This window comes from Halyomorpha halys, unplaced genomic scaffold (assembly GCF_000696795.3).
Source record: "Halyomorpha halys isolate HHAL.00 unplaced genomic scaffold, Hhal_1.1 Scaffold516.1, whole genome shotgun sequence".
In the NCBI taxonomy this organism is placed as follows: domain Eukaryota; kingdom Metazoa; phylum Arthropoda; class Insecta; order Hemiptera; family Pentatomidae; genus Halyomorpha; species Halyomorpha halys.
Window position 1 is genome coordinate 506,858 of NW_027115901.1, and position 20,516 is coordinate 527,373.

The window sequence follows — 20,516 nt, forward strand, 5'->3', positions numbered from 1 at the left end:
ATCAGAAAATGAGACCCCCGACCCCGACTTTATATAAATCCAAAAATTAACCGAGAAAATCGGATTACTTAAATCCGACACCCCCACTTACCCAGTCCTATCTCTATTCTATCTTCTACACTGCATGGTCCACCCAGAGTGAGTAATTTACATTTGCAAACGTTTACTTGGAGTGTCTTCCCCTCGCCGCTAATTGGTACTTCTCTACAAGAAATGGTGTTTGAACTGCTATTGTCCACCAGACAACTTATTCCTCCATTCACTCGGATAATCGGATAATAGGCAGACCGCCCTGCTCTCCTTTCACGTGATAGTTTGTCAATGTACGGTCGCCTATCTGCTTACATCCTCCTCAGATCTCACGTGTGTTTCTTCCTCTTGGTCCTTGCCTCCACATGCTTTCTCGACTCCTTTGCTCATGACTATTCCTTTGTTCATCCACTTTGTCTTCAGTTTCTGTTACTCCTGAAACTTCCGCCGACTCACTTCACAATCCGCTCAGTTCCTGCCAAAGGCTTATCTTCTGAACATGTTGGGCATTGACTTCTATTGGCTCGCTTTCGTCCATATACCTTTTAAAATTTTTTGAGGTTTATTACTTCCATCATTTGCAATAAATTATTATTTATTTATTCATTAACAATTGTACAACGTTTCGGGACCACTGTCCCATATTCATGCACTATAAAAACCTCATGATTTCATATGGGAAGAATGAAGAATGATTCATATATCTCTGAGAGAGATAGCTGTGCCAGAGAGAAGTGAAGATGCACAAATGGTGGACATGATTTCCCATATGAAATCATGAGGTTTTTATAGTGCATGAATATGGGACAGTGGTCCCGAAACGTTGTACAATTGTTAATGAATAAATAAATAATAATTTATTGCAAATAATGGAAGTAATAAACCTCAAAAAATTTTAAAAGAATTGACTCACCAGACTTCCTAGAGAGATAGGAGACATATTTCTTTTTTTGATACATGTAAGTCATTCCTCCTGAATTATTAAATCCCAGATTAATGAAATCGTTAGACATTAGTGAACCCGACAAAACTAGATTTTAGTGTGTTTCTTATGTTACTGTAATGTTCATTATTGATCTCTCCTTTTATCGTTTATTTTTCAATACACACTCCATACAAAGTATTATTATTATTTTCTAATTACTTCTTTGCCTTACTAACTTTGTATTTTTTCTTTATGCTTCTTTTTTTTTACTTACATATTACATTAGTTCAATATTTTCTTTCCATTTTTAAATTATTATTATTAAATTAAATTATTCATATTTCAAAGTTTCTTTGCATTATATAACTTTACATTTTTATTTTATTAATTATGTTATTTTTATTACTATGTTAATTATGTTATTGAGTTACTCACATACTCAATTACCTATATATACCTTTTATTCCTCACTTCTTTCTTTATATTATTTTTATCTATGTTCATTCTATACAGTTATTTACTTTAATCATTCTATATATCCTTTATTCACTAGTTGTTATCTTGTTATTTTTTCTTAAGCTATAAATTCTGGTCGAAACATTCGCACTAGTAAATAAGCTTTTTAACTTATTTGTGTTATTCTCTGACCGCACCTCCAACTATCTTCTTCTCATAAATATTATCCACGGTCGACTGTCTTCTCATCTATCAAACAATTTTTCAATACAACTTATTTCTACAAATTATTTTAATTTTAAAAATGTTGTATTATCATTTCAGATTTCCACTTTGGCATTAGTGAAAAAATAAAAAATATCAAAAGTGTGTGGAAAAGTATAGATCAAGCTGACAAACTTTGCCGCTCTCGTAGCATCAACGTCTAGAGAAGTGGGGGTAAGCTGCCACTTCCTCTGGTCTTGCAATTACAAATCTCGCGGCTTTAATCCTAAATAATATTTTTCTCTTTACAATCATCCTATGCTACCAAAAATGAATCTGTTTGCGCAGACTTGTTTTATTTGCTTGTGGTCAAGTGCCTATAAGCTTACTTTTTTTGATTTACAAATAATAACAAAGATAAATTTTTTAAATCCCAAAATAATTATAACAAAAATTAATGAATCAATTTTAGTAACTTCTATGGAGTTCTAGATGGTAAATCCATTTACAGATGGAAAATTAATTATTCTGTATTCTAATGAGAAGAATAGGAAATTTGCTCCGAAAGTGCAGCCATCTCTTGAAAAAAATACTTACTAAAAATCATTACATTTAGCCTTAAAAAAAGTTTTATGATTGGTTTGATATATTGAAGGAAGTCTTTGAATAATTGTATTTAAATAGATAATGCGTGTAAGATGTACATCGTATGTATTTACATACTTCCATTTTTATTTTTAATTATTATAGTTTACTTCTGTTTATTAATCTTTAAAATTTATCATTTGATTAGATGTATTTTGGCTAGATACTAGTAATTTTCATTTACATCCAAAATTTTCGGTCTAATTAAATTTAAAATTGATTCAACAATCACTTTTGACAGTGGAAATCGATGAAAAAATTCTTCATCCGACCACTAAAAAATGATTTGATCGAGGACGGAATACTTTTCATTATTGCCTGAGCAACTAATTATTTGAAGTCTACTTTGTCTGTCAAATCCATTTTATTGAATTTGGAAAGAAATGGAATTATAGGTAGATGATACGTGATATGTGAATACACCTTCACTAGATAACAGATCCAACTGGAATTATGGAAGGTTCTTTGTATGGTTAACTACTTCAATTTAAATTTACTCTAAATTTCAGTTTTACTGGCTATTATTGGCTGGTAAAGTTTAGCACCAGGTTTGAAGGTGAACTTTCCTGGTGCAACGGATTGTTACTGACTTTACCCAAGATATCAGAAATTGTAGTTTAATCTGTGATGATGTTACCACACCTCAATGTGATAATTAGGTATATCACTAATTTATATGTAAAAAATTGTAAGCTGGAAAATTCTTGTATATTATCTATATTTTTGGGGGGGTGGGTAATAATTTTAAAATATTGAATTTATTTAAAATTAATAATTTTAGTTTATTTTTTAATATGATAATTTATTTCTTAAAGGTACTAAGGATGGTTATTATAGACAAGAAATTATTATAGAAGAGAATAAATCAGCTCAACCTAATAATTCAAAAAATTGTATAATGACACATCATCATGAGAAATCTCAACAATGTCCTCACTGTGACTATAAAACGGTAAAAACTGGAGATATGAAAGATCATATAATGGCCCGTCATACCCATGAGAAGCCTTATCAATGTTCTCAGTGTGATTATAAATCTGCTAGACGTCGTAGTTTGAAAAATCATGTAATGGCCCATCATACTGGTGAGGAGCCTCATCAGTGTCCTCATTGCAACAATAAATCTGTTACACTACATGATTTAGAAAATCATATTATGGTCCGTCATAAAGGTGAGAATTGTATTGGAAATATATTTATAACCTTGCAGTAGAAATAATGTTAATTTTTCTGTCCTTACTGTTAATTGATGTAAAAAATGTACGTTTGGAAAATTTAAAGATTATTGCCCATTGGTAATCCTATTTTTTGGAATGATACTTGTATTCCCATCTGAACAAATGGGCAGGTAACGATTCAGTTTACATGATTTTAAAAATATATACAATAAATAAACATAACTAATAAAAAATTACTGAATTTATTTTTCATAATATATTTTGAAGCAATCTAAATGTAGGGGCATTTTTGTTCTAGATATATTTCTTTTAAAAAAGTTACTTAAAACAATCATTGAAATATCTTGGACATTTTATAGACTAGTGTATATTATAATATAATTTTACATACATTCATTATTTTAGTACTGGTAATGTTTCTTTAAAAAAAAATAAATGTTGCTTAAACAGTCATTGAACTATCTTTGAATTTTTTTTTATTGTGATGTAAAACTATTAACATTAATTTAAACAGAAAATTCTGAAGTTAATGATACAAAAGAAGTATTAACATTATTGATGTGTAAACCTAATCTCGGGGAAGAAATGGGTTAGAAATCATCATAATCACAATTCAGTACTGAAAGTAAGCAAAATATCCTGAATTTACTATAATATTCAATTTGTTTAATTAATTTTAAATTTTATTGTAATGTTTAGCATGCATAAGTTTTAAATAAGTATAGAAATAATGAAAATATTGAATTTCATTGAATGAATAGTTTGGTTTTATTGTTGAGTATAATTATTGATTATAGATATCACGGATATTTGCCAGAGAAGGGAAAAGTTACATCAATGTCTTCATTGTGATTATAGATCTGTCAAACTTCTAGCATTGAAGAACCATATCATGGCCCGTCATACAGGTGAGAAGCCTCATCAATGTCCTGACTGTGATTATAAATCTGTTACCCCTCACGAGTTAAAAAGACATATAATGGCACGTCATACAGGTGAGAAGCCCCATCCTTGTTCTCATTGTGATTATAAATCCGTTACATCTCAAGACTTGAAAAGACATATAATGGCCCGTCATACAGGTGATAAGTCTCATCATTGTCCTCACTGTGATTATAAATCTGTTAAACTTTTAGCATTAAAGAACCATATAATGGCCCGCCATACAGGTGAGAAGCCTCATCAATGTCCGCACTGTGACTATAAATCTGTTGCATCTCAAGAGTTAAAAAGACATATAATAGTCCGTCATAAAGGTGACAAGTGTCATCAATGTCCTCACTGTGATTATAAATCTGTTACATCTCAGTTGTTAAAAAGGCATATAATGGTTCGTCATACAGGTGTGAAGCCTCATGAATGTCCTCAATGTGACTATAAAACAGCAGAAACTAGGTGTATGAAAAGGCATATAATGGCCCGTCATACAGGTGAGAAGCCTCATCAATGTCCTTACTGTGATTTTAAATCTGTTGCATCTCAAGATTTAAAAAATCATGTAATGGCCCGTCATACTGGTGAGAAGCCTCATAAATGTCCTCAATGTGAATTTAAATCTGTCACATCTCGGGAGTTGAAAAGACATATAATGGCCCATCATACAGGTGAAAAGCCTTATCAGTGTACTCACTGTGATTTTAAATCTGTTACATCTCAGTTCTTGAAAAGACATATAATGGTCCATCATACAGGTGAGAAGCCTCATCAGTGTCCTCACTGTGACTACAAAGCAGCCCGAACTGATAATATGAAGAAGCATATAATGTCCCATCATGCTAGTGAGAAGCCTCATTAGTGTCCTCTGTGTAATTTGAAATCTGCTAGATTTCAGGAGTTTAAACACCATATATTGGCCCATCATACTGAGGAGAAATGTTACCAATGTCCTCAGTGTTTTAAATATGTTACATATCAGGGAGGGATCATTGTGGTAGTAAGTTTGAACTTTGCCTAAGTTGGAGAAGCAGGTATTGGAGGGATCATTGCGGTAGTAAGTTTGAACGTATTGGATGGATCATTGGGGTAGTAAGTTTGGACTCTGCTTAAGTTGGAGAAGTTTATATTCTCTGCTCGTTTCTTGTAGAGTTTAGATAGACCTGAAGTGTTCTCTGAAAGTCATTTTAAAAAATTGTTCAAAGTGAAGTAGAATACTTTCCAAAGTAATTGGTATTGGTTTTGAAATGAGAAAAACTAAGAATGAAGTAGGTTCAAAATATGAAGAAAAAACTGGAATGCTGAAAAAAGTATGAATGATATTTTATGTAATGCATACAGTTTTCAATGTTCTTTAAATTTGAGTTTTTACATATAGAAAAAAGTAATTTGTTTATATTATAAATTGTTCCCTTGTTAAAAGCAATATGTTCTCTTAATATATCAAAATTTTACCTGGAATAATTAAAAAAAAAAAAGAAGAAAATAAACAACAAAACTTAATAATTTTTATATAGGAAAGAATTTAAAATAAGAAATTTTATTTAGTTCATTCATGTTGAAATTTCTAGCTTCATGTGTTAAATAATTTTTGTTGTGTTATGTTTTTTATACAAATAAAATACTTGAAGTATTTTTAATTTAAAGTACAAAACAAAAAAAGCTAATAATATAGTACAAGTGCTGGTTTAAAAAAAAAATCAATTATTTCACCCCAAGTTTTGATTACTTTAATGAAAACTATGTATAATTACCAGTCAAAATTTATTAGTCTGCCAAGTATAGGTAGGGGTTATAAAAAAATGGTGGGTGTTAAGTTAAAAATTTTTTTTTTTCATTCAGAGCTCTATATCATTGAAACTACCAACAACACTAGAAAACCTGAGAGAACATAATTTAAAGTAGAGTAAATTTGCTGCAATATTAGCAAATAGCCCTAATAGAGCTATTTACGTTCAATAGTTCCCGACATATAGCTTTTAAAAAAAGAACATTTGAAAAATCAGTGTATTTATTTGAGAAATCTTTCAAAAACCGTTAGACATACAGATGTCAAATGGCACTCAAATTAATGTATTTTATGTTGTTTATCTTTGTAGGAGTAGTAGTTTGCGTGATATTCGACAAAATAAATTTACAAAATGTTGATTTCTAGTTGTTCGGACAAAATTTTTGATTTATGAAAAAATATATCTCTGGAACCATAAGAAGTACAGATGTCTACCACCACTCAAAATAAAAGTAATCTAACTTACTATGAAGTAGTTTAGGACACGTATCTTCATAGGGGTATTAGTTTTTATGATATTGACATACGAATTTGAATTTTGCACATCAAATTTTGTCCAAACATCTATTAAGTTTTCTTAGGTTTTCTAGTGTTGGTAGTTAAGACTTTTATCTTCCCTTCTCTTGGGCTCTTGTACAAATAGTAAAATTTATATGTACTGAAGAATAATATAATATGAAAATAATACCACAATTTATGTGTATATATGTATAAATACATATAAAATTTAAATTTTATAACCTGTATTGTGGACTCTTGTAACATTAAACAAAATAATATTCCAATTATTAATTTCAAAAATTTTTAAACAAAATTATTTTATTTATTTCTCCCCTCCCTCCTACATTTCAATACAATACTTCCAGCAGTGTAAATAATAATATTGTTGAGTTTGAGTTAGATACAAACGCTGGGCTGATATACTCAAATAGGATGTCTTTTTGGTATAGTTGTGTTTGTTTTTAGTTAAAAAAAGACTTCTGTGCCTTCAATTTTGGTAAAACTTGAAGTGTTTTATAAACCAGAAATATGACAAAGAAAAATCATAGCAAATGGAGAAATAGTTGATAACAGGTATTCCTCAGTTTTCTAGATGTTCTGTACTGGTGTGTTAACCTAATTTGTATTTGTAGAATTTTATATTAAACTCTGTTGGTCCTTTGTTTTTAAATATATTAAAATCTTTCAATAGCCATGTTAAGGAGCATTTAAATGTACAATACTTTTTGTCCTGTATTTCTATCCCTCTACTTCAGAATTGGAAAACTTTTCTGTGAATAAGATCTATTTTATTATATATTATTTACTTTTGTATACAATATTATTTTTTATTGATTTCAACTATTTTTCCACATGTTTTTGTTTATATTTTACCACAATAACAACAGCAACAAATACAACAATGCAAGAAAGATAGCACAAACCTATTTGATTCACCAAGAATAGAATAGATTATAGATGCCTTCTCCACCTTGAACGAGGGAGAGAGGGAGTATATTCTCTCTCTCCCAAATCCTATGGTATCTCCTTTCCCTACTTGTTCATGTGATTTCTTTAAGTTGTAAAGTATCTTTATGTTGTTTTTCAAGTATAAATGTAAAAATAAATTAACTAAACAGTATTATATATTGGTCACTGAAGAATGTAAGTGAAATAATTTAATGTTAAAATGACAATAAATATAGTAATGTACTTATGTTTTTATGAACCTACATTTTATATTAGAAAGTCAGTAAGTCTACCTGAATTTTTGCACAATTCTGCATTTTCTTGTTTAGAATTTTTGCAGATTTGAGAATTATCATAAGAAAAATGATGATAAGTTTTTTTAAGTGTTATACTTCTATATATGACAATTTCTGAGAATTGGAACAACCTTTAGCTGACTACTAGAAAAAAAATTTCTTTACACAACTGTAAGGATGCAAAGAATAATACAAACATTAAATTATTGATTTAGAAATACAATCCAACAAAAAGCATTTTAAATAAAATTGATAACACCATACAAATTATTTATTTTATTCATAAATCAACAATTCTGCTATCTTGGCTCAATGCTCAAAAGCAATCAAAGAACAACAAAAGTTATGATTTGATTTGAGCCAAAAAAAAAAAAAAAAAAAAATAGAAAAAGAGACATAATGAGATTCAAATGTTTCATTAATATTGGGAAAAAAAGAAAGGTAAAGAGGAAAAAGGTTAGTATTATGTTAATTTTTTTATATTTAACCATTTAGTGGGCGTGGGTGTATCAGGTAGAATGATCAACATTAGTATAGGATTGTGAGCAGCCCTATTTAAAGTCATGTTAAATGCATAAGAGCTTCTAGGGGATCTTAGCAACTTGTTTTATAATCTTTTCTTCCAAAACTTCATGTCATTGTTTACTTCTAAGTTTTGAGTTAATAAAGTAATTTGTTAGGTATCTTAAGTGAGTGAAAAGTAGAAGTTGTGTGAAAGTTAGTCTACTGAATACCTGATTTGAAGAATATATATATGTTATATACTGTGAAAAGGATTTGAGATAGCAGAGATCCCTGACATTAAAATGTGTCTATTGGAATGTAACAGAGACCAATGCAGGTATTTCTCAAGAAGGATGTAATAAATTTTCATTGTTGATGAACTAAATTATAGGAAATATCATTTACTACAACTCCTATTTCCAGAACAATAATAAATAAAATTTAATTCTGAACATAAAAATAAACAACTTGAATTGAACAATAATTATTAGTGTTATGTATGATCCTAAATTATTGTTTCTTTTTACTTAAATTATATACATTTAAATATGAGCACTATTTTCATGGTAATTAAAATACCTCTATAATTGTTATACGTTAAATCCATAAAGACATTTTTGAGAAATTCCTGCTTCTTTTCTTGTTCTGTTCAGACTTATTTCAATGTGAATAAGGGCCTTTTCTTTTTTTTAAAAATTTTATTATTTTTTTTATTAATTTATAATATTTATTAAATTATAATATGTATTTATTAAAAATTTTTGATTAACTGTTTATAAAAAAATTACTGAAAAATTTAGTTTATCAAATTTTATATCCATTCTCAACTTTTTAGAAGTGTCAGTTTGAATAGAACAGAGGCCAAAAAACAAATTTCTCCAGGACAACATAATGAATTTTCATTGTTGATGAACCAAAATATTGTAGGAAGAGAAGATAGTTGGAGAGTGCAGTCAGTATCTTGTTCTGTTCACGGCTAAGAACAGAACAAGATAACAACCAATGAATACATATAATATAAACAGAATGACATAAAGTTTATAATTGTACAGAATGGAATTAATAAAATAAAGTGATGAAAGAAGTGCAAAATAAAATATATACATAGGTAATTGAATAAGTAGGTAAAATAACACTTAAGGAAATAAAATAAATCCATTTCCATCTTAATTCCATTCTGTACAATTATTTACTTTATGTCATTCTGTTTATATTTTCTGTATTTATTGGTTGTTATCTTGTTCTGTTCTTAGCCCTGAGGAAGGCTAGAAATTCTGGCCGAAACGTTAGTACGATTAAATAAGTTAATTAAACTTATTTGTGTTTCATTTTGACCATATCCCCCAACCATCCTCTCCTGGAATGTCATCCATGGTCAACCATCTCTCATGATTATGAACCAAAATATTGGATTATATTCAGTTCATATTTGCTATTAAATGAACGATTTTACAGATAGTGGCATTTAAGTCGAGAATATAGTTATGCGACCCCCTTTAGCGTGAGAAAAGAGGTGATGAAAAATGAATTTGACGCAATTTTAATCAACATTCTTATTCGAAACCCATTTTTGATTATTATTAATTTTCTGCTTATATATAGCCGCGGTGTAAAAACAACCTCAAATTGGTCAAATGTCTTTCTGATGAAAAGCTTTAAAAAGAACAAAAAACAGAACAAGGTGGCTCGGAATATAAACATTTGTTTTACTGAGATAACAATAGAAAACATAAAGTAAATCAAAATAAAATGAAATGATAGAATAAACACAATTTACAAAATTGATAAATATAAAATAAATTACTGCTGGACGAACTCCGATGGGTCAGAGATGAGATAGGTCCTGAAGAGAATACCATCCGTTCCGAAAGTTCAGAGACGATGTTTTCAATTACGATTGAATATAGTTTCTTTCTGCTCCATTGTAAAAGGTCGTAAATTAAATTTTTAGCGTGCATGTTACCTCTGAGTTTAATATTAATAATAATAATAAATTAAAACCAGACTAACCTGTAGATCACGTTGAGGTCTATGCACTTGTGATTGCATAAAGGGGAATGATGCACAAGCAGAGTCAAGATCCCTGCAAAGGGTCTTGAATCATAAATATCCCACGTCTATGAGGAAAGGGCGGAGTTTCCTTGCTCACCTGCAAAAGTGGTCCGAACTCCAGCGTTTCTCCGGACCCATCCGGGTCGCCACCTAGGCGCACGTCTCCTGGGAAATCGAATAGATCCGGGTGTCATCAATCACCTGGCACTTCTTCGCCCGGGAAATCCGTCTCTCCCTGAAAAGAGCATTGCCCCCGTTGCTAGTTGCGGACTTCCGCTCTTTGGCCTTGACTCCTCAGGAGCGTAACGACTTCATCAAGTCATCCGGTCTGTGCCGGAACTGCCTGAGGTCGAGTCACCACGCACATTTTGTGGCGTCAAACCACAGCTTGCTGCATGTAGAGAGCCGATCGGGTTTCCCCGCCGCCATCACTTCGTCGAAGTTCGCGCATTTCGTGGGTCATACTCGTGTCACGTCCGGGCCTCATGATTGTTGTTCGGAAGCAGTGATGAGCACTGCGTGTGCCGTATTGCACGGGTCCAAGCGTTCCGCGTCCGCACATTTACTGCTCGATTCTGGCGGAAGAATCGGCGGCTTAGGAGGTACTCAAGTCGCCAATATCAAGGATGTCGTTCAGGTTTCGGTCCCTTTTAGACGATACAACGAACCTTAAGACCCGCGCGCTAATTGTCAAATGGATCACCTCCGATATGCCGAGACGTCCGGTTCTTTCAAGTGTTATCACCGATTTGTTGCAACACGTTTTGGCCGACCCTTCCTTCGATGTTCCCGGGCCCATCGATTTACTCGCCGGCGTTGACCTATACCCCCGCCTAGTTACTGGTGCTCCCACCAAGGCCTTCGGGGATGCTCACCTATACCTCCTGCCCACAGTACTCGGTAAAGTCGTTATGGGGACATACTAGGATAGTGCTTCGTTCATCGGCCTCTAGCTCCTCACGTATTTGCTGATCCCGTAGGAAGATGCAACCGCTCCAAGTCGGACCAATTTCATTCGAAAACCCGACAAACTTGGCCCAGTTAATCAAATGCGCCCACGCCATCGCAAGCGGAGAACAATTGTTCCGACTCATCCTCACACCTCCCATATTCACCGAAGCGTTATGGGTAGTTCTCATTCTGTTTTCACGTGGCCCAGCGCACCTGCGCGTCGCTCTACACTAACACGCTCTCAGCATTTATCGTCAACTGAGCCTTCTGTCGATAAGCCTGGCCTTTTCAGGGTGGGCGGCAGTATTGAATCTCCTTGAAAGACAAAACAATTTTCTCGCATCTCCAAACTTAAACGTTTCCACCGTCGTCCAAGAACAATTCCTAAAGATTTTGAATATGCATACATGTATGTATATAGTGTTACATATTGTGTTGATTTATGTTATATTATTAGTGTATTAATATTACATATTACGTTACGCGTTCGTTACATTTTCGTAATTCATTTGTATATGTGCATGAATCGTTTTAAAAGTTAATATTTTTATTATTATTGTTTTCTACGGGCTCTGAAGCCTGTTTAGGGTTATTTCTTTAAAGACAGACTGCGTCTTCCCCGTGTCTTTGTTTCTCTAGTTCTTTGCATTTTTAAAACAGTAAATCCGGCTGAGCCAAATTTAGGTGGGCGGTATGTCGGATTTACATAATCCGAATTTTCCAGTTCTTTTTTGAATTTGTATAAAGTCGAGGTCGGGGGTCTCATTTTCTCAAGCCCCCCTAGCCGCGGACACTGGAAGACCCCGAAGACGCTGCTACTGCAATGCCGCCCCAGCCTATGCACCATCGAGCTAGAGCCTGGCCTGCCCCTTGGTAGGCCAGAGTCCAGGACATGCTGGTCAGCCTCTGAGGAATAGAAACATCTTTCTGACACCAGGCGAAGATTTCATGATTTTCACCATTTCGCCAACAACTGAACCTGGACGATAAGGGCGAAGACGTCATTCACCAGATAAGCCATTATTTCTGTTACCCATGAGATCACACAATGCTCTGTCTTATATCTTCGAAATAAATAATTTAAAAAAAATTTTATTAACATCACTAACACGATCTGCTCCTTCAGGGAACTAACATTTTGAAATAAAAGAAAATATATGCATGTTATTAATGGACAGAAAGGTCTCATATTTTCAACACCACCCCTTTTCCACACTATTTTAATTATAATTTTAAAATACAATCAGGGTACTTGAAGTATAGCATGAGTAAGTTCTGATGTAAACATTGCCTTTATAGTGTTTTTGGCAAAGCTTAGGCTAATGGTACATACAGGCTCCAGTGTGAAAGGAATGGTTTCAGAGCCGTTCCTAGCCAGTCTGTCAGTATGTTGCCAGTGATGCAGCAGTGACCCAGTATGTATTGAATGCTGGCTCTATTTGTACCTGGGTCTGTTGAGTGCTGCATAGCAGTCTTCAACAACTCCAGAATGAGTGACAGGGCTATTGAGAACTATTGCAGCCTGGCTGTCTGTGTAGATGAATGAAATTCTATACTAAGTTTCTTCTTCCCATTTTAGGAAAATATTTCTTCCAATTTTCATATTCTATAATTTATTTTGTTCATTCCTGTATAAACGTTCACATATTTCAGATCTTTTTTTAGCCATACCTTAGTTTACTTTTATTTCACGTTATCTATTTTCTTATTTTGTTTCATTATTTTTAGTTTTTGAATCTTTTTTAGCCCTGATGAAGCCCTGCAAAGTGGGGTAAAATGCTGGCTCACAATAAATAGTTTAATAACTTTTGAGTTTTCTTGACAGCACCCGGACTATCTTCCTTTTATAATAAATAATATATATGTTATTTATATTTCATAACCTTTATTGTAGACTGTTGTGTATATATATTTTTTTTAAATTGTATATTTTATTCATTTAATAATACTAATTCCTTTTTTATTTTAAAGAAAAGTAATAATAACCAAATATTAAACTAGCTGTGTATTTCTTCTTTGGATTGATTTTGTTCAACACAGATTCATTTTATTGATTCAAAAAGAATTGATAGAATCAATTTCAAAATTAAACAATTTATTAGATCAACCAATAATATATTCTAACTTTATTACTCATTAGGTTTATTTAGAAAATAAAATACATCTGACCACAAATTTTTATTATTTTGAAAAAAAAACAAACAACATAAGCATAAAAATAAAATTATAATGAAAACAAATTATATTGATTATTCTCTACTTAAATATTTATCTTCATTGCTTTTTGATTCCAGGATTATTTTGATTATAAACAAAAACATTTTTTAATATACAAGAATTATAATTTCTTATAAGATAGATATAACTTAAAATTTAAATAAGAAAATAAATCTAATTAAAAATTAAAATTACAAAATATTAAATACTGATTGCGTTCCATTAGAAATCCTTATCTGTTGAGTTAGCTTCTTCCTTCATTTTCCTTAATCAATTTTCACTTCACAATTTAGATTTAAAAAATTTAAATTAATTTAGTTTAAAAATTATTATTTTTAACGACCGTGGTGACTGTTTATGATTTATTCCACTAATTAACAGTCTTATATACATCAAAATAATAATATTTTCTTTTTATTATTGAAATTTCTAATTTTTCACAATGTCAATGTTTTATTGTCTTCTTCTGTTGCTTATTACCAATATCTGTTTACTGTTTCTATTTGGCTTAGCTTTACTATTGACATAAAATATCACTACAATCTCGCTCTCTCTCTCTCTACACACACACACCTCCCTCTCTTCCCTATCACCTGTAAGATGAGCCATTAGATGAATTTTCAGATTATTGGCTCATACTGATTTGTATTCCCAACACCAGTTCCTACTTTATAATCAATATTGATAATGCTTCTAACCTGGATGATGGACCATTATATGTCTTTTCAATGCTTGTGTTACAACAGCTTTATAATCACAGTGAGGACATCGATGAGGCCTCTCACCTGTATGACGAGCCATTATATGGTTCTTCAATGCTACAGGTTTAACAGATTTATAATCACAATGAGGACATTGATGAGGCTTCTCACCAGTATGACAGGCCATAATATGCTTTTTCAAATGTCCAGATTGCACTGTTTTATAGTCACACTGAGGACATTTGTGAGACTTCTCACCAGTATGACGGGCCATTATATGATCTTTCAAATGTCCAGCTTGTACTGTTTTATAGTCACAGTGATGACACTGATAAGGCTTCTCACCTGTATGACGGGCCATTATATGGTTCTTCAATACTAGCAGTTTAACAGATCTGTAATCACAGTGAGGGCATTGATGTATTTTCTCCCTTCTTGGGCTAACATCCGTGACATCTAAAATTGAGAAATTATTATACTCAAAAATATAATAAAACTATCCATTTAAAGAAAATTAAAGATATTCATTATTTCCACATTTTATAAACATATACACATATACATGCAAAAATTATAATAAACTTTAAAATTGAATATTATGCTTTGTCTTTCAGTATTTAAATTTTGTTTATGATGATTTTTAACCCATTACTTTCCAGAGATGAGTTCATGCATCAATAATGTTTAAATATGAATGAGAATTTAATTGTTTGAATTAATGTCTAGATAGATTAACATTAGAATATAAAATACCCCTAAACCTAAACTTCTTCAAAGTATATTGCATAAATTTCTTAAATCGTGTAAAAATCCAGAATTATTTTTTAGAAACATATATTTAATCATTGCCTGTAGGTTCATATGCGAATATAAGCATTGTTCCAAAAACCAGGGTTCCCAATAACATTGCCAAATGTACATTTGTGACATCAGTTTAACAGAAAGAACAGAAGAAAACATAAAAAATCATATTATTTCTGTCATTGGGCAGAAATGGGTTAAGAATCAATACCAAGTAAGTTCATTAGTATATATATTTTAAATAAAGTCTCACCTGGATGACGGGCCTTTATATGGTTTTTCATATCATGATTTTTAACAGATTTATGGTCGCAATGAGGACATTGATGAGGCTTTTCACCAGTATGACGGGCCATTATATGATTTTTCAAATGATGAACTTGAGCAGATTTATAATCACACTGGGGGCATTGGTAAGGCTTTTCACCTGTGTGACGGGCCATTATATGATTTTTTAAAGTACTACGTTGAGCTGATTTATAATCACACAGAGGACATTGGTGAGGCTTCTCACCAGCATGACGGGCCTTCGTATGCTCTTTTAAACTGCTAAGTCTAGCAGATTTGTAATCACACTGAGAGCATTGGTGCAGTTTTTCTCGTTTGGAGTTACTATCCTTGGCACCTGTAATAAATAAATTATACAAAAACTGAACTAAAACTTTTCATTGGAAGTAAATAAAATATTTTCAATATTTAAAAAAATAAAATAAAAAATAATATCTAAGCATTTTCTAGCTTAATCATTTTCTCATATAAATAAGTGATAAATCTTATCATTATAGATTATAGGTTATATGTAACAGGACACAATGGAAACTATAGAAAAATAAGGATATTTTGTAGTTTTTTACAATATTAAAGTTGTGATTTTTAAGACAATATCAAGATGGATAGATAATAATCCCTAAAATGTTGGTTTGTTACTTGTCAGTTATCATGCTAATACTTTAAAACCATTATGAAAAGAGAAGGAGCCACTGTCCACTGGAGCCAGGTTTTATTTTGTACCTCATACTTCTATTGTAAAACAGGGAGATAGAGTTGTATCTAAGGTTTGGTGAAAATAATTCTTTACAAATGTTTCTGGGCTGTTACTGATTATAAAAAAATTGAAAGAGCTTGAAAAAGTTTTCTTGTGAAGCTATCAGAATACTGGTAGTCTTGGGGCAGGAAGGAGATGACTGTAAACTAACAACTTTTATCACGACCCCCCCCCCCCAAAAAAAAAATACAAATACAACATACGATATATGTTACTTTAATGTGGTACTAACTGTACTGTATATGATATTATATCATACTGGCATGTTAATAATTTTAATCGGACCTCCATCTAATTCTTAAATCTTTTCGATTTCAGATGAAATTTAGTTTTGAAGTATAGAAATTTTTAAAATGAAGGTGTGTTAAGAAAAATAAGTTTGCGAATGATTTCAAATTTGAAAAAAAAATAGAGATAATCCATTTTTTAAATGTTTGTGTGTAAAAGAAAATACATTATCACATGCAAAAGCGGAATAATTGGATCTGAATGAGATAAAATTGATAAGGAACCATCAAAATAACAATTAAAAATCCTGAAATTTTTTCAAAATCGAATCGACGGTAATAGGTGTAATGGCTATCAGGTGGATTTCACTACAGACAGATGGACAAATACGAAAATAAATTTGTTATCAGCTGTCTAAAACGCAAAATACGAATGGAAATTTTCGATTCTGGGGACAAACTATTTTTTCAACCACTTTCTATATGACTACAAAAATCGTCTTCCTTCGGTACTAAGGAAGCTGTACACAGTCAAAATTTCAATCTCCGCTCAAGTTTGTTATCTATAACATACATACTTATCTTTGAGATCAATTTATATAAAATAGTTGATTTTGTGTTTGTTTTTTTTTTCGCAAATTGTACAGTTAAGAATAGTCAAATGATGAGATGACATAAGAATGACTTCATTAATTTTATTTTAATAATAAACTTATAAATGTTAGTTCATATTTAATATACATAGTCACTTGCTTATTTTCCATTTTTCATATAGTAACTTCACATAGCCAGGTTGGTGTTAAGAGAATACAAACCCAAGTTAAAGTAGTCCAAGATAGCTAAATATGCAGATTATGACTTGAGGGATCTCGTAGAGCTACTTTTATTACCAAACTTTACAATTTTTGAAATCATTTACCCAAATCTATTGGTGAATCCTAAACTAAATTTTCTATTTAATACTTATTTCTTAAGTAACCCCATGATAAAAAGTTGTTCTTCATTGCACTAATGTATTATATTATCTAATAATATATAAATTTATTCTAATAATATTTTCTCTGTTTCAGGTAAGAAATTTGAACTTCACATATACGACCACATTTTAAAGGTATTTCTCAGCCATGAACCTTCATTGCTATGGTATATGATAACAATAATATATTATACACACACATGTATATATGCATTCGTTTTTTCCTCTTTAAGCTCTACAGATAAGACTAATATTTTTATATGAACTGTGCCTACAGCATGCAAAAAGCATTATTACATAGTATTTTTAACGTTAACACATATCAGCATAAAATTTTTAATACGTAGAGAATTATTTAAAAAAAGAGAAGACACAATGCAAGAACCAATCAAGAATATATAGGAAAATAATAAAGTGAAATAATTATTTTATACAATAAAATAAAATGCGAACTGTAAAAGAAAAAAAATGTTTTCTTTTATTAAGTATCAAATTTTTATATATCAAATTATTTAACCACACCAGGATCAATTTGCAATTTTTAAACGTCGGCAAAGATATTTTTTGTTAATGACAATCCAAATTCCGATATAAATTTGAATCTCTTTATATTTCTTGAAGCAAAATATTTGTTATAAAACGTATGCATTACTGCATGAAAATCGGGCTGCCAGTGGGGCCTGTAGAGAAGAGGGAAGACAGTAATTCTCTCCCTGATTTGTAGATGCAAGTGAGAATCAACAATCCAAAAAGGGGTTTTATCCCATTCATATCTGTGGGGCGATATAAATTGTCATTTAATAGTAATTCTTCTCGCATGGCATTTAGTTTGTTGTTGGTCTAGTTGACTATGTCGTTGAGAATGTCATTGGTAAACAGGAGTCTCCAAACATCTTCTGGGGAAGGATTTTGAAAGCCTTTTTCCGGTCCTTTGATTTGAGATGTCCTTATCGATATTATATTTTTACAGGAACGACTGTATCTGGGTTGGGTCGATTCTGACTCCCACTTGAAGTTCTTTCCCTTATGAATAAATCGCGAAGAGCAAGAAGCTTCTGCTGAGACATCATCTTGGACGATGGAACAAGTAATCTCATCACCTGACGATGAAATTGTAGGTTCATTCCTCTCCTCATCATACGAGAGTTCACTGTGGGAGAAATGTTCTGACCTTTCATCTTTATCTTCACTAGGGGCATAGGAATCATCATCTAATGCCATGTCCATAGTTCTCCTGGTACGAGATGGAACATTATTCAGTGCACTACTCATAACTATGAACTAAGGTGGACATTAAAAGGATTAGTTAAAAACATAATGGCATAATATACACTAAAAGAAATACCGGCCTCTGAGGGCGTCCCAAAATTTAATAAAATACCGGTCTAACAAACTGGTAAAAAAAATGCTTAAAAACAGGAATAACAGTCTACCAGACCGAGAAGAAACTTACCTTGGAAGGCCGGTCCAAGAAACCCAGTAGGCTTCGGAAAAGTGGGATAGAGGCAAGAGGACACAAGGGCTGAGGCAACCACTACTACTAGTTGGGAGTTAACTAAGACTGTTCTAGGTGACGAGGACTGAAGTATGCTTCACGTTGTAGTGCCTAATTTTGATACTATGCCAGTCCCGTAGACCTGGGTTCCATGCAGAGGATTAACAAATAATCAAATATATAAAATTTAAATTTGTGTAGATCCAACCCCATAAACACCTAAGACACAGTTAACAACATTAAAAATAAATAGACAAAATACAAAACAGAAATAAACAGACTAACAACCTACTAGAAAGAACAATTAGGATATGAAGAAAAAAACACACTTACTTTCTCCAATAATCCCTTATCCAGTTCTTGTGCAAACCTTGTATAAGTTAGTGGTATCACAGCTACGTATAATATACAGTAATAGACAATTGTAAGTAATGTACCTATAGAGATTTACAATTTTTGTTGTAATGTTCATTCCTTAATTTAATTCTATGCCAAATAAAAGATGGGAAAAAAATGAAGGGATATCAGAAAGATTTAACAGACAAATAGATGAAGGTAAAAACAAATTAAATAAACATAGACTGCCTAAATACAATAAATATCTCACCTTCACCAGAGAAGACTATCTCCTTTTTTTCTTTCACATCAACACTCCCACCTCCTGAGACAACCATCTCCTTTTCTTCTTTCACATCAACACTCCCACCTCCTGAAACATAATATTTTTAACAGTGCAAAAAACAGAAATAGTTAATTACAGAATAAAACAGTTAGATACTTTTTCATTTCCCTAGAAACGTAATTCAATTTTGATTATTACAAAGAAAATTTCTTTCAATAATTCTAGATAGAATAGATATTAGTGGGTTTTCTAATAAGACTAAGTTTGTTGTTGTTCGGCCTTAAACTAAGCAGATAAAAATAGAAAATTTTTCTGTGAGTTCCCAACTTATTGGAAACCAAAAAAAAATCCCCTAAAATAATTGCAAATTTCTCGACTGGTAAACATTCTGTTCATATTAATTCAATATTTGTCCGACCATAATAAATCTCTAATCACTCCTCTTCTTTGTTACCAGTTGTGGTAGCTACGATAAAATCCAAGAGTTATCAAATATAAAGAAAACATTTTTGTTGCAAAATTGATTCAGGAATTTAACCTTTTTCAAATTACCAATGGTAATTATAGTCAGAGTTAATATAAAAAAAAATTAGGGGATAAAATGCAAAAAAGGGAATATCAAATCTTTTGATGAACAAACAGACTATGGTAAAAATAAAGTAAACAAAATGGCTAAATACAATAAATCTTTCTCATAATATAATATAAATATAATAAATCGTATCATGAGAACTGAATCTGATACATGCAGAAACTAAGCTATAATTAACCAAAACCAGTTGTATGAATTTTTGTATGAATTTTTGTCTGTACCCTCACAATCGGATCTTAAACTTCTTTTCATGTACGTAACACAAAGCCTTACACTTAGAACTGGCATACCTATCTTCACAATAACTTGTATAGTTTTTGTTTCTTTTATTTTATTAAATAATTAATGTCATTTTGTTTCTCTGACTAATGTAGATAATCCTAGTTTGGGTATACTGTTTGCTATTAGCTTATATAATAATTTATTAT

General features: G+C 31.5%; 2 protein-coding genes across 8 annotated transcripts in view; one reads left to right on the plus strand and one right to left on the minus strand.

The window, feature by feature from the left end:
• The window catches only part of LOC106683771 (zinc finger autosomal protein), a 24,617-nt gene extending 16,749 nt beyond the window's left edge, over window positions 1-7,868 (plus strand). For all 5 annotated transcript variants that reach the window (XM_067052899.1, XM_014425448.3, XM_024360081.2 and 2 more), the window contains 2 exons: window positions 3,076-3,432; window positions 4,236-7,868. In XM_067052899.1, the coding sequence (XP_066909000.1) occupies window positions 3,076-3,432; window positions 4,236-5,233 (1,355 nt within the window). In that variant the 3' untranslated portion in view covers window positions 5,234-7,868. The remainder of the gene's footprint in view (window positions 1-3,075; window positions 3,433-4,235) is intronic.
• A 5,703-nt stretch (window positions 7,869-13,571) lies between these two features.
• The window catches only part of LOC106683772 (zinc finger protein 711), an 18,515-nt gene continuing 11,570 nt past the window's right edge, over window positions 13,572-20,516 (minus strand). For all 3 annotated transcript variants that reach the window (XM_067052903.1, XM_067052902.1, XM_067052901.1), the window contains 3 exons: window positions 19,482-19,583; window positions 15,385-15,756; window positions 13,572-14,786 (listed from right to left, as the gene is read on the minus strand). In XM_067052903.1, coding sequence (XP_066909004.1) covers window positions 14,323-14,786; window positions 15,385-15,756; window positions 19,482-19,583 — 938 coding nt within the window. In that variant the 3' untranslated portion in view covers window positions 13,572-14,322. The remainder of the gene's footprint in view (window positions 14,787-15,384; window positions 15,757-19,481; window positions 19,584-20,516) is intronic.